The sequence below is a fragment of the Pyrgilauda ruficollis genome, unplaced genomic scaffold, assembly GCF_017590135.1.
Source record: "Pyrgilauda ruficollis isolate IOZ18807 unplaced genomic scaffold, ASM1759013v1 scaffold2, whole genome shotgun sequence".
Taxonomy (NCBI): domain Eukaryota; kingdom Metazoa; phylum Chordata; class Aves; order Passeriformes; family Passeridae; genus Pyrgilauda; species Pyrgilauda ruficollis.
Window position 1 is genome coordinate 31,320,973 of NW_024519206.1, and position 12,722 is coordinate 31,333,694.

The window sequence follows — 12,722 nt, forward strand, 5'->3', positions numbered from 1 at the left end:
GCACCAAGCTTTCCCTTCACAAAAATGATGCACTTAATTAATGGGGTCTTGTTAAAAAACATTGGTCACTGGCACCATACTAAAAGCACACATATGCAGCAATATTTCTTACTCTGCCGCTATGTTTTGTGAGTTTTTCATGGGAAGGGACAGCAACAAAAAAATGCTTCAAAGAACCCATCTGTCTTATTGGCTTGCAAAGTTTGGGACTCCTGAAGCAATTTCTGTATAAACATGCCATCTTGCACTTCAAAAAAGAGTAAGCTGGCATGTTTGCAGTATGGCTCTCAAAGCTCCTTTTTCAATAGCCACGTAAATGATGCTGAATCTCAGTGTGTATTTCATATTGCAGTAAGAATTACTATGCAATACAGTGTGCATATTTTACACTAATTGAAGTGATTTTCTCCTTAACTCCTTGGGGAAAGGGTATTGAGGTGTGTAAAGATTAAACCAAATAAAAAATCATGTTAAAGTTGGTCGGAGAAATGTTGCTAATAATGGGGACAGAGAAGAATTAATTTCCCAACCTTTTTCTTTCCAAGCAGTTGACCTCAGTACATGTGCAACCCAGCTGTTATTCTTCAAGAAACAAGTGTGTTACCTTTATAGTATTTTGCTTTATTGTATAGATAACCTGGCTGGTTTTGTTTTTCTTCCTTTTGTTTCTTCCAGGCCTTCTGCCTTATCTAGTAGCCCAACATACTCAGAGCTTCCATTCCTTAGAATTTCACCGCACCGAAATCCTGCTGCAACATCAGAGTCTCCCTTCAGCACCCCTCACCCATACATTAACCCCTACATGGACTACATCAGGTCCCTGCACAGCAGCCCATCCCTCTCCATGATCTCGGCAGCCCGTGGACTCAGCCCAACAGACGGTGGGTTAAGACAGGCTTCATGTTTTCTGTCATTGTAGCAACTTAAGTTATATTAATCTTGTCAACATTTTTCCCCCTTGTTCAAAGCAGCTTCACCAGGTTTGTCAGACATATTCATTATGTCATAAATGTTTCAATACTTCATCAGCCGATGATGGCTCATTTGTACATCTCACAAATGTTGAAACTTCAGGGAGAAGAAAAAAAAAAAGCTGCCTCATTCAAAATTTATGCTGGAAGGGTGGTGTATGTCTTGTGATATCTTTTGTTTGTGGGGCTGACATGGGGTGTAATTCTGATCTCCTGAAAAATCCATTGTACCTGCACTGAGTTGAGTCAGAGTCTTCATGAGTGCACGTCAGTGTATAACTATGGAGTTCTTCAGGCACAAAAGGCTTGTTAATTAAAATAGTATTTTTCAATCATATAAAGCATGCACTGACTAGCAACATTTAGTCAATAGTTCTGTTAAAGTTTGGTAGAATTATTTCAGTTTATCCTAGCCAACAATATGGCCAAATGAAATGATGCTTATGTAGAAGTGGCTGATGATCAAGATTGTCCTTTTTAATCTAAATGGTGGGCAGTATACTTGAAATTCAGTGGTTTAGGTCTTGGTGTAACCATGGCTTTTACTTTTCAGGCTACTTGGGCTGAAGTGAACTCCTGTGATCACTTTTGTCATTACTCTAGCACATGTCCTATTCATTTGAGTGGGAATTTTGCCAAAGTGAGCCATCAACAGAGTTGAAAAAAAAGGTGTCTTGTTAATAGTAGGTTTTTCAATAATGGGTAAGCATAAGCAGTTTGACATTTCAAAATTGTATCATTTACTGAAGAGAACTAAAATACAACATACTCAGAATCAACTCTGTCGAGAAAGGTAATTAAACTGGTACTTTAGCTATGGGAAAGATCTTCCCAGTGAATTCAGAAACTTAGCAGAGTTAAACTGCCTTTAGCTGAATTTGAAAAATGAGCGGTGCACCCTATCCAAACGGATAACTAATTAGTCCTCGTTTATAAGAATATATACCTTTACAGTTAATCCATTAGTTTTGGGCACATATTCTTATGATAATAAATTTTAATGACCTATTGTCAGTCAAGGTATATGGCATGAGCATAGGGCTTTCCTAGCAGCACTTTGAATGCTGCATGAATTCTTCCTGATTCCACCCTTTTTATTTTAGCAGAAGTATTTTTTTTTTAAATACTTTTAAGAAAAAAATTTCAATGGTCAGAAAGACAAGTTTTGGCTTTAGGAGCTTTGGAACTTTAGATACAGGAAAAAATGACAGAGCTATAATGTAATGGCATATATTCGGAAAACTCTAGGGGTGTACATCTGGGCTTTTTCACAGGAGCTAATGTGCATCATACCTTGCTATCTTCAATACTCTTCAGGTCCTATTCCTGCTGAATTTCATTTATGCTTAAGGTATGTTCCAGTGGCACAGAAAGGAAGGTGTGAAGGAAACCACCATTCATGACGTTAAGCTGTACACAATCTTGGTCTCAGGTGTACCACACTGGATTCACTTGCAAAGATGTAGGCACATGGTGTTCTCTGACCCAGCACCCAAATGATGCTCCAGAAACATCCTGAGATTTGGTTTCAGATTCTGGCACCTAAATGTAGATGTGTACAATATAGAAATGTGTGATCTTTTTGTGTTGTTCTGCCATTGTAGTCCAGTGAGTTGTAGGTAGTGAAGTCGCAAGGAACTGTTCAGTTCCTCAACAAATAGGACACTTGGCATGTTAGTAGTTGAGTCTGGAGCTCTGTCATAATTATGATGGTGCTGAGGTTCATCTGTCTACAGTGCAGGTGTTTGGTGTCACTTCAGGTCTGTGAAATACCCTGCCTCAACTCCACCTGCCACCTCAGAAAGACAGTTTTCTCCCTCCAGCCTATGTAGCTTGGATTTCCAAGCTTTCAGATGGCATGAGACACTCAGGTGTGGACAGTACATCTGAGTACACTCTGTCTTAATGCTCATCCCCTGCGTTTTGATTGCTGACCATATACACAGCCTTAATCTGTCATAAGTACATGCTAAATTGACTAGCTTAAGCATCTCTCGTCTGGTTTTAAGCAAATGCATGTTACTTTACACTTCCCGTAGGCTCACAGCTCATGTTTGATCAGTTGCCACAGCCCTGGTGTTGGCAGCATCCAATGAAAATACAGTAACTTGATTGAGGTATTGAAGATTTCTCAATCAAACAGCATGCTGTTGAAAAGCTGCAAGTTTGTTCCCTGGAATCCATAGTCTGTTGTATGATCCATCAAGTATACAATAAAATGCCTTTTTTCGGATGTGGGTTCCTGGCATCAGAGGATCTGAATCATGGCTTGGGCACTTCTACAATGCAAATGAAACACTCCCGTAGTTTAAAGGGGTACATGCACCTAACGTAGTAATAACATAAAGGACACCATGGCTTAATTGATGTAGCATTTGAACTATGAAAACTTGGAAGTTGTTACTGCTCTTCTGAAAGCCATAGTGAGATTTCTGTTGCTGCCTAATTGCTTTAGGACAGTTAGATGATTAGGTCAGTGTACTATTGGGCTCAGTCTGTGAACTCACAGATCTAGGCATGACCAGGAGCCAAAACAATCTGGAACATAACTCTTGTCACTTCTCCTTAGCCAGCAGATTTGGTGGGTCAGGGGTGGCTGAGGACTTCTCTGAGAATTTGGAGCAGGGGTAAGGATGGAGTTGTTGGTTTGTGTAGAGAAGAGTGCTCAGATCGAGCTTAGCTGTGCCTGTAGTGCAGAAGCAAATGCCTCCGCTTATAGAAAAATGGGAACAAAGCTGAAGCTGCCCAGGAATAAACAGGAAAAAATTTAGGGCTGCAGGTTTTCCATTTACCCTTCACTTGTCCTTCATGCAGTACATCATTTAGTAGGCTAATTTTTTATGTTTGAGGGAGGTAGTAAGGAATAATCTTTTAAGAGCACCAGAACATTTTTGGCATATGGAACATTTAGTAATTATGTGTTCACTATGTTTTTTGCAGCAGTTAATTTTAAAGTTTGCAGCCAATGTTACTGTTTGTTAACCCAGACACTTATGTCAGAAAGCTCAGGAAGTATTTTCAGTCTGTCTGGAAACATACCATGGTTGCCTACTACTGTAACTACGGTGATTCAGTGTGAGTTACCCATCTTTTAAAATTTGGGCTGGATAATTTCTTTACCATTTCACAGAAAGTGGAAAGATTGTATTTAATTGTGAAATCAATTTGTAATTTGGAAAAAATATCAGGAACTTTTAATTTATCTCAGCTCATTTTTTATGCCACTGCTATTCCTGTTTGACATACATCTATTTCTCATCACCCTTTCTTATATGTTATATTTAACATTTTAAGATCAGAAGCACATTCTTTAATTTTATTTGGTAGCAATAAAGGCAGACTCTACACTTCAGCAGTCTGTTGCTGAATTAACTTTCCTCTGAATTCCAATGCCTTGTGTATGTTCAAAAGAACATTAAAAGTGTAAATCTTGATTCTTTGTTTCTAAGGTTTGCATTTAGGATCTGATTTTCTAATGAAAATATAAATTATCTTCAGCTCTATGTAGGTAACAATATTCAGAGAATTTCAGCCCAGCATTTTATTTTCATTCAAGATACAGCTGCTGAGATTCAAGAAAAATCTCATTGAATCATATGAAAGAATATAAAAATAATCTGGTGTACCAGTTTGGGGTGCAGCCCATTAACCTAAGGAACCCTAAATGTTTCAGGCAAGCTTGCATACCATCTTGTAGCGACCAGAGTGTAAACTGTTTTGCAAGTGGGACCAGAGAGAAGGGCTGTTCACCTCAAGTTTCATGGCAGGTCGGGGTCAGGATTAAGGAGAGAGAGCCCAGTTTATTTTATGAGTACGTCTTACACAAGCTCATGAAATGACCTTCTACCTTCAGTAGCATCTGAAGCCTGCTGAGAGGAGATGATCTTAAAGTGATGTCAATTTTTTGTATTTGTCCAGGGTTTCCCATTATTGACCCTGTAGGGGAGAATTGTAGGGGAACAAGAAGCTCTCATGTTATTTTTACACGAGAGAACAGCTAATACAAGTCATTGTCAGAGGACTGCATCACGATAACCTCACTGATGGGATGTAGAGTCTATTCAGTCTGGGGTTTTGACTCTGCAAATAGGCTTGTATGTCAAGTATATTTATACATAAACTTTGAAGGATGGGATGGTCACATTTATTGACTTCAGTCTGTCCTCCTAAAAAACTGACCCTGTGTTGTTCATGGACACCTATTATTTGTCCTGGACTCATGCTTTATCCCTGTTTGCTCCTAAGCATAGACACAGAGAGATATGGTAAGGGAGAATCTTCTAGTCCCCTGAGTAGAGACTCCAGATACCTGAATGCTTATGGAAGTTCAGCCACTCTATTACCTTAGAGATGGATTCCTTTGAGCCAGTGATGAGGTAAATGTGAATAAAATGCTAGGAAGGTTTTCCTGCTTTTTTATGTCACTAAATAAATTATACTAGTTTCCATTGCTGTCAGCCTGTCACTTTCTGAGTCACTTAATAATAAATACAAAAATATGAGATCACCAAGCTCATTAGTATTTTAGGTCTTGCTGGTTTTTTGAATGGTGTCTTTACAGTACCATTGGTTGAAATATATTGACCAGTGGTGGCATAGTGCAGACATTGCATTACATTAAAAAAATAAACAAGCTGTTTTAATGGCCAGAGAAACGGCAATGTGATAAAACTTTCCTTCTTGTTTATCTTATGTCATTTACAGTACTTTTATGTTGTTTTTTTTTAGCTCCACACGCTGGAGTCAGTCCAGCTGAATATTATCATCAGATGGCTCTGTTGGCAGGCCAGCGCAGCCCATACGCAGACATCATTCCTTCAGCTGCCACTGCAGGAGCCGGGGCTCTTCATATGGAATATCTTCATGCCATGGATAGTGAGTGATATTTTCTAGAAATATAGACGGTCCTACAAAGGGAACCACGTGGGTTGTTCGTAGTCTGACCCAAAAGGTCTCCGTGCTGACAGAGAAGTGGGAGTCGATGTAAGCCTCCTCGTGAGGCTGGAGGGCCAGAGATTTGATTGCTAAATGCACAAGGGTTATGTCAAGCCTAAAAGTAAACTTTGAAAGAAAATAGGGAGAGGAGCAGGACTGCTCATGAAAACAGGTTATAAATTTTATTTCTAGCAGGGCTTGAGTGCTTTTGAAAATGTCCTTTTCTATTTGCAATCAGTAACTCACTTTCATAGTTAGGCTGAGTATTTCCCTGATGAGCTCTCTGTTAACAGAAAGTTTACATCTGTTTTTCTGTTAGGAGAGCACGCCCTGCACCTTTCAGAGAGTGGTAGCTGCACTTACAAGTTGTGTGTCATAGACCCATAGACCAGCGATCACTTGTAAAGTGAAGCAGTTTGCTGAATTCTTAAGATCCTGACTTAGTTTTCCATAATATTTCCATAATACGAAGAGCCTTCTTTATCCACTCAGTGTCTTTCAGTCCTCTAATCTGTCTCTGTTTCTCTGTTGAAGGAGGAAAAGGGAGGACCCCATTGCAAACTGCTTGCTACTGCTTCTTTTGATCAACCAGAAGGGATTATGCAGAACATTCCCCTCAAGTCATAGATGCTTTCATGCTTTTCAGGATGTACTCTGTTCATTCTGATGAGGGCAATAAAAAATGGTGGCAAGAAAAGGTGGTGATGTTGACTTTTGCTTGATAGTACAGAACAATACAGTAGTGTTAGACAACCTTATTTTCCTGTAGAATTTTAAACTTCTTGTTTATATGCAATTTCTTCTTCCTGCTGTTGGCTGCATACCATAATTGGTGATCTCAAGGAGTGTAGGTGTTGGGAGTTTTACCTCTGGAACGCAGAGGAATATAGGAGTATATATAGCTGCAGAACACACTCCTTGGATTATGAAGTACTTGACTGACCAAAAATTTTTGTAAGAATCAGGCAAGTTGTGAAATTGTGCAGGAAGGATTTTTTCATTCTGTTCCTTGCTTATGAAGGATTTTTAAAATTAATTTTCTATTATGAGTCTCACTGCACCAGTAACATGCATAAAGAATTTACAGTAACATACCTTGAGCATGCTGCAAAAACACAGTAAACTCACACAAATAGTCTGGACTTAAACCAGAAATTAAAGTGCAGACTTAGGTACTTGAAAGGTTAAGAATATGATACTTCCAGATTTGGAGATAGGGAGAGATGAGGCACACTGCTAAAGCACTGAATGCCTATTAATAATACCTTGAAGAATGGAAACGCTGTTACACGTGGTTTAGGTGATGTAAATTTGCTGCTGTGTTCTAGCAGCAAGGACAAATCCCCAGCTTGCATGAATGGGCACGTCTTGAAAAGGATCATAGAATCCTAGAATAGTTTGGATTGTAAGGGAACCTTAAAGGTCATCTACTCAAACTTCACTTGCAATAAACAGGGATGTTTTAAATTTTCAGGGGGTTTGGTTCCTACTGTGAGAGAGTGTGTCTGAATGCACATAAGTAGCAGTACCAAACCACATTCTTGGATGCAGATTTGAGCTAATAGGTTTATTCAGTCTTTAGGAAGGTAGGTACCCATATATATGCTAGAAAACATGAGAAAACTAGAAGACTTTGCAGTATTCATACAAGTAATGACATTTGCAGAAGGATCTTCATGTGTTAGTAGAGATTGCATATATTGTGATCTACATAGAATTCCATCTTTTGCATTCCAAGAATGTCATCATTTCTTACTTAACAGGAAATGTTTTGACCTTTGCCCATAATTTCATCCCATTCATAAAAGGTACCTAAACACCATCTTTAATAAGGATATTTGTGTTCACCAGCTCTAGCTAGGATACATTTGAAATGCACACTTTAATTTGTTTTGTGTTTGTTTTTAAAAATTAAGATCACACATTTGAGATTAATTATACCAGCAACTTTTCAATTAGGCATTTTTTTCAGAGTTAGAGACAAAAACTGCACTATTATGCAAATAGGTTATTTTTAAACAGTAAATAGAGAATTATAATAAGAGTGAATCTTAGTAAGGTCACTCAGCTCACCTTCTGTATTTGATGAGAATGTGTTTAGTCAGGCAATAGCTTCTTTTATCTAAATAGAGTATGAAGTTACCCTTTTACTTTGTAAAAACTAATTAAAACTATCTTAACTTGCGTGGGTATACAGTAAATTAATTGTCATTAAGTAGGAATCTGAATGTCCTATCATTCATCATGCTAAAGAAAACCCCTTTCTTCTTTGTCAGATTTTTAGATTAGAAACGAGAACAAAACAATTAGCAGGAAGCTGATATTAAGGCTTTATGAAAATCCCCAATAAGAATGCCCGTGTATGCATTTAATAACAAAGTACAGCGATCAATGGGAAGCAATGCCATTTGTATGGATCTTTCTTCTTAAGGATTTGTATGGTAATCTTAAAAGTAGTCTTTTGCCTTTGCCCAGTCTTGTCAAAGGAAGCAGAAGACACATGAGTAATTTCCCTCATCTGCTATCAAGTTCTAAGCAAGTTGACTCAACTGACTGAAAGGCTGCTGCTCATTTATCCCACACAGCAACCAAATAGATACCAGCAAGACATTGTTCTTCTTTTGCAAAGCAGGTCTGTCTCCTAATTTGTGCTTATACAGCATCTAGCACAAAAATTTGGAATCTCTACCCCTTCCTGTAGTGCAAATAATAATTCCAACACCAGCATACACTGACTTCCAAAGTGTGTTACATACAGTATATGCAGTTTGGGGTTTTCTGTTTTGCTCTGTGGTGCTGGAAAATTGATTTCAAATGGGAATTATAAGAGTGGGAGAATTGTTAATCAGAGGTTAAATCTCACCCAAAGAGCAGTAGACTTCTTGAAGCTCTGAACTTCACTGTCCATGAGCTGTCTAATACATTGCAGAAGAATAAAACAAAGATTATGCCTGCTTAGTTGTAATTCTTCTTCCTGTCCTGAGTGGCATGAAAACTGAACCAAAATTTTCTCTGCTGCTATAAAGCTTTTCTACAGTTTTGGTGGCCAGAGACCCTGAGCAAGCCTTGTCATCTTCTTGCATGTTCTAAAAAAAGTCAGATTTATCTGTTACCTTTAAGTATAGCATCAAAAAAGAGGCGGAGTAGATGTGGAAGTTATTGACATCCTCACAGTAGCAACAACTGAAATTGTGGCTGTAAAGCTGTTGAATGCCAAAACTGTCTTTAAGCACTATTTAAAAATTTTTTTAACAATTTTAAAAATCACTATTTTTGGGTTGATAGGTGCATTTTTCACGTGGGGAATATGTTCTACTCTCCTAAATGAGGTTCAGTGGAACACAAGCATGTTCCCTGAGGTTTCAAGATTCCAAATTATTAATATCCTCACTCACATTACTTTTGTCTATCCTCACTCAGAACTGGAGGTTTCTTTTTTTAAAGGTATTTGATAATGACCTACTCCTTTTGGCATTAGAGACTCTGACCCAGCTGACCTAAAGAGTTTGGGTAGCTGTGGTGCATTGACCTTGGCTGGATGCCAGATGCCCACCAAACTTCTCTATCAGTCCCTCTTCTCAGCTGGACATGGGAGAGAAAAATAGACAGAAAACAATACGTAGGTTGAAATAAGGCGGTTTACTCAGGCAAAAGTGAAAGGTTGCATGTGCAGAAGCAAAGAGAAAACAAAAAATTTTATTCCCTACTTCCCACCAGCAAACAATGTCCATCCACTTCCTGGGATGCAGGGCTCCAGCAGGTGGAGGGGTTGCTCTGGAAGGCAAACACTGTAATTAGTGAATGCTCCCTCACCCCCTCCTTTTCTTAGCCTTTATGTCTGAGCTGGCGTCATATGGTGTGGAATATCCCTTTGGTCAGTTTTGGTCAGCAGGCCTGGTTGTGTCCCCTCCCAGGATATTGCCCACTTCCAGCCTACTGATGGGGGAGAATGTTGGCAGACAGTGCTATGCCAGCACTGCTCAGCAGCAGCCAAAACTTCTTTCCAGCTACCAGTGCAAAGCACAGCACTGTGAGGGCTGCAGTGGGAAAAAATGAATGTCATCTCAGCCAGCCCAAAACACCAGCCCGGAGAGTTAAGCCAGAATGAGAAGCTTTGGACTGGGTATGGTTTCTGTTTGTCAAAGCACAGTTAGAGAATGAGGGTGTAGTATCAAAGCCATTCCTTCTTCTCTCATCCTGATGACAGATTTATCATTTTGAAAACCAAGACAAAATTTATGATAAACTTTAATAAAGTGAAAACAAAGTTTTTACATGTCTATAAACAGAAGGCAGAAGGAAAAGAAAGAAAGAAAAAAGGTTTGACTTTAAACCCACCCCCCCTTAATGTCCCATGTTCACAGCCTTCAATAAAAACTAGTTCCTGAGACATGTTCAAAGAAGTTTGATTTAAAGGAAGGGAATATAAAAGGTTTGACAAAGTTTGATTTAAAGGGATGGAATAAATGATACATGTCTGAAGATTGCCTTATAAATGATTAAGCAATGCTAAAAACTTCAACTCAGAAATCAAATTCATGGGCAAATTTGCTGGATGGCATGTTCCATTTTTGAAATTTATGATTGAGATAGATATCTGTTATTTTAGAATTGATCTCCACCTCAGAGTAAGATCTTTTCTTCTGACACCTGCTGGATTTTTTGTTGGCACACTCAAGTCTTTACTGTCTACTACTGACTTTTTATTTTTAAAATGTCTACTCCAAAAGGGTGACATTTTTAAGCAAATCTTCACTGTCAGCTTCCATTTGCGTGCTTTGCCAAAGCTGGTGTTTTTTTATCAGCACTTCCACAGAGGTAAATGGATTTTTAGTGAATCAGTGCTCCTTCATTTTCTGATTTTAAGGCATTATTGAGTAGGGAATGTAATACTTTGGTGGGAGAGCACTGTGAGCAGATGAACATCTCAAATTGCTAAATAAATATTGAAGTGTTTGTTTTTAAAATAGAAGCTGGGCAAGGCTGGAAAGTTCAGTTTAGTATTCAGAGGCACTGACAAATTGTGACATATTCCTTTTTATAGTAGCATAGTAACAAATTTGTGTTATGCTAAATGAATGGTTAAGCAAATGTCCTGTAATGAATGGCCAGCTCATGCTTAAGACATTTTACACATGTGAGACCGAATTAAATCACAAAGATAGGGCAAAACAGTAATTCCATTCAATTGTATTTTCAGTTTTAGAAGTCGTGGCCCCCCTTGAATTGAATCCCTGTCTCCTGTGGTCAGATTCGGTAGAGCTCTTGCCTGGCTGAAGCAGAAATGTTCCCTTTTTGCAGGATCCTGCAGAGTCTCCCTTAGGAGATTGTTCCTGTCCCAGGTAGATGGAGGGGGATGCTGAATTCCCAGAGCTAGATAGGGCCTGAAACAGGTGCTGCCTGGAGGAACAGAGGATGCCTGAGACTAATGTATGCATGGCTCGAGCCCTGGTGCTGCCTCTAACAGCTGCAAGGAGTGTCTTTCTCCATCCCTGGCCACAGATGTGGTGCATCCAGCGTGGACACAGGGATGCCCTGGCCGCAGCTGGCAGCCAAGGCAAAGGTGTAGCAAGCAGTGGGCAGGCATGCAAGAGCCATAGCATGACTTAGACAAGGGGAAAAGGAGACTGGTTCAGTCCAGAAAGGGTGAGGAGGAGGCAAGTCATAGCAGTTTTTGACAATGTGCAGGGAGTATAATGTCTGTACTTAGCTATGCCCTTGTAAAACCATGATAAAGGATTTGAATTTTATCCTCATCTGGGGTAAATTACATTACATTACATAACTTCAGAGGCATTGTTTTAATTCATTCCAGCTGAACAGTCAGCAGAGAAAAAGAGTGGATTAAAGATGCAAGTGCAAATTACCACTATTTTTGTTTTACCATGATATGTATGTTGTATTTGCTTGTGAGATATATTGTAGTTTCTTACAGCTGCTGATCATTGTTGTTTCTTACTGTAGCACAAGTTACAGATCTCTGCCTTTGAAAGACATGAAGCACAGCGCTGATGAAATATCAGACACAGTACAATAGCAAGCTCCTAAAAAGGAGATAAAATGGATTACAAAAATAGCATGTGGTACATTTTACAAATAAACAATTGGCTATACCTAAATTTTAAATGATGAATCAAGAGCTTGAATATTCATTGAGAGACTGGAGATGTATGGGCTAAGGCTTTTTCTGGAGACAGAGCAGGAAGGAACAAAACTCTGCATTACACAGATGCCAAAGAGAATAAGGATTATAAATGGAGATCTGATCACACAGTCACAACAGCAATAACATGGCAGACCTGATACTGTATTAAAATCTTGGCTAGCATGCACTGAAAGAAGGGAAACCCACTCAGGTATGTAAGAAAACATACTAATAGATTCTAATGTACCTATGATCTTGAGATGAGTCTAATTAGAGTCATTTGGGCTCTTCTGGTTGTTGTTAGACGTGTAAACTTAAATACCCTGCAAAAAAAAAGATCCTGGACACAAAGATGTCATATCTTTATATACTGGATGCTTGTGGCCAACTGTCAATTATTAGCAAGTTACAGAGAATGTCAGGGACTCTAGGAGAAGTAGCTGTAAAGTAGGCATCAAACCCAAGACCTGCGTGACCCTGGCTGTCACGATCATTAGGATTCAGTCCTTTACTACAGGTTAAAGGGATTAAAAAGGTAGAAGCAGCAGTACTGTTAAAGGAAATTGTTCAGTGTGCAGTGGGGAAGCTAATTCTCTCCTTACTCCCAACCAAGATAGAAAATAATTAAATAAAGGGAATAAATTTAAGGTGATCTATCTTCTGTCAGGACT

At 39.0% G+C, this 12,722-nt stretch overlaps 1 protein-coding gene across 1 annotated transcript in view; it reads left to right on the forward strand.

Annotated features, from left to right (window-relative positions):
• The window catches only part of GLI3 (GLI family zinc finger 3), a 201,491-nt gene that overhangs the window by 133,499 nt on the left and 55,270 nt on the right, over positions 1-12,722 (forward strand). The window contains exons 6-7 of the mRNA XM_041466412.1: positions 676-881; positions 5,700-5,846. Coding sequence (XP_041322346.1) covers positions 676-881; positions 5,700-5,846 — 353 coding nt within the window. The remainder of the gene's footprint in view (positions 1-675; positions 882-5,699; positions 5,847-12,722) is intronic.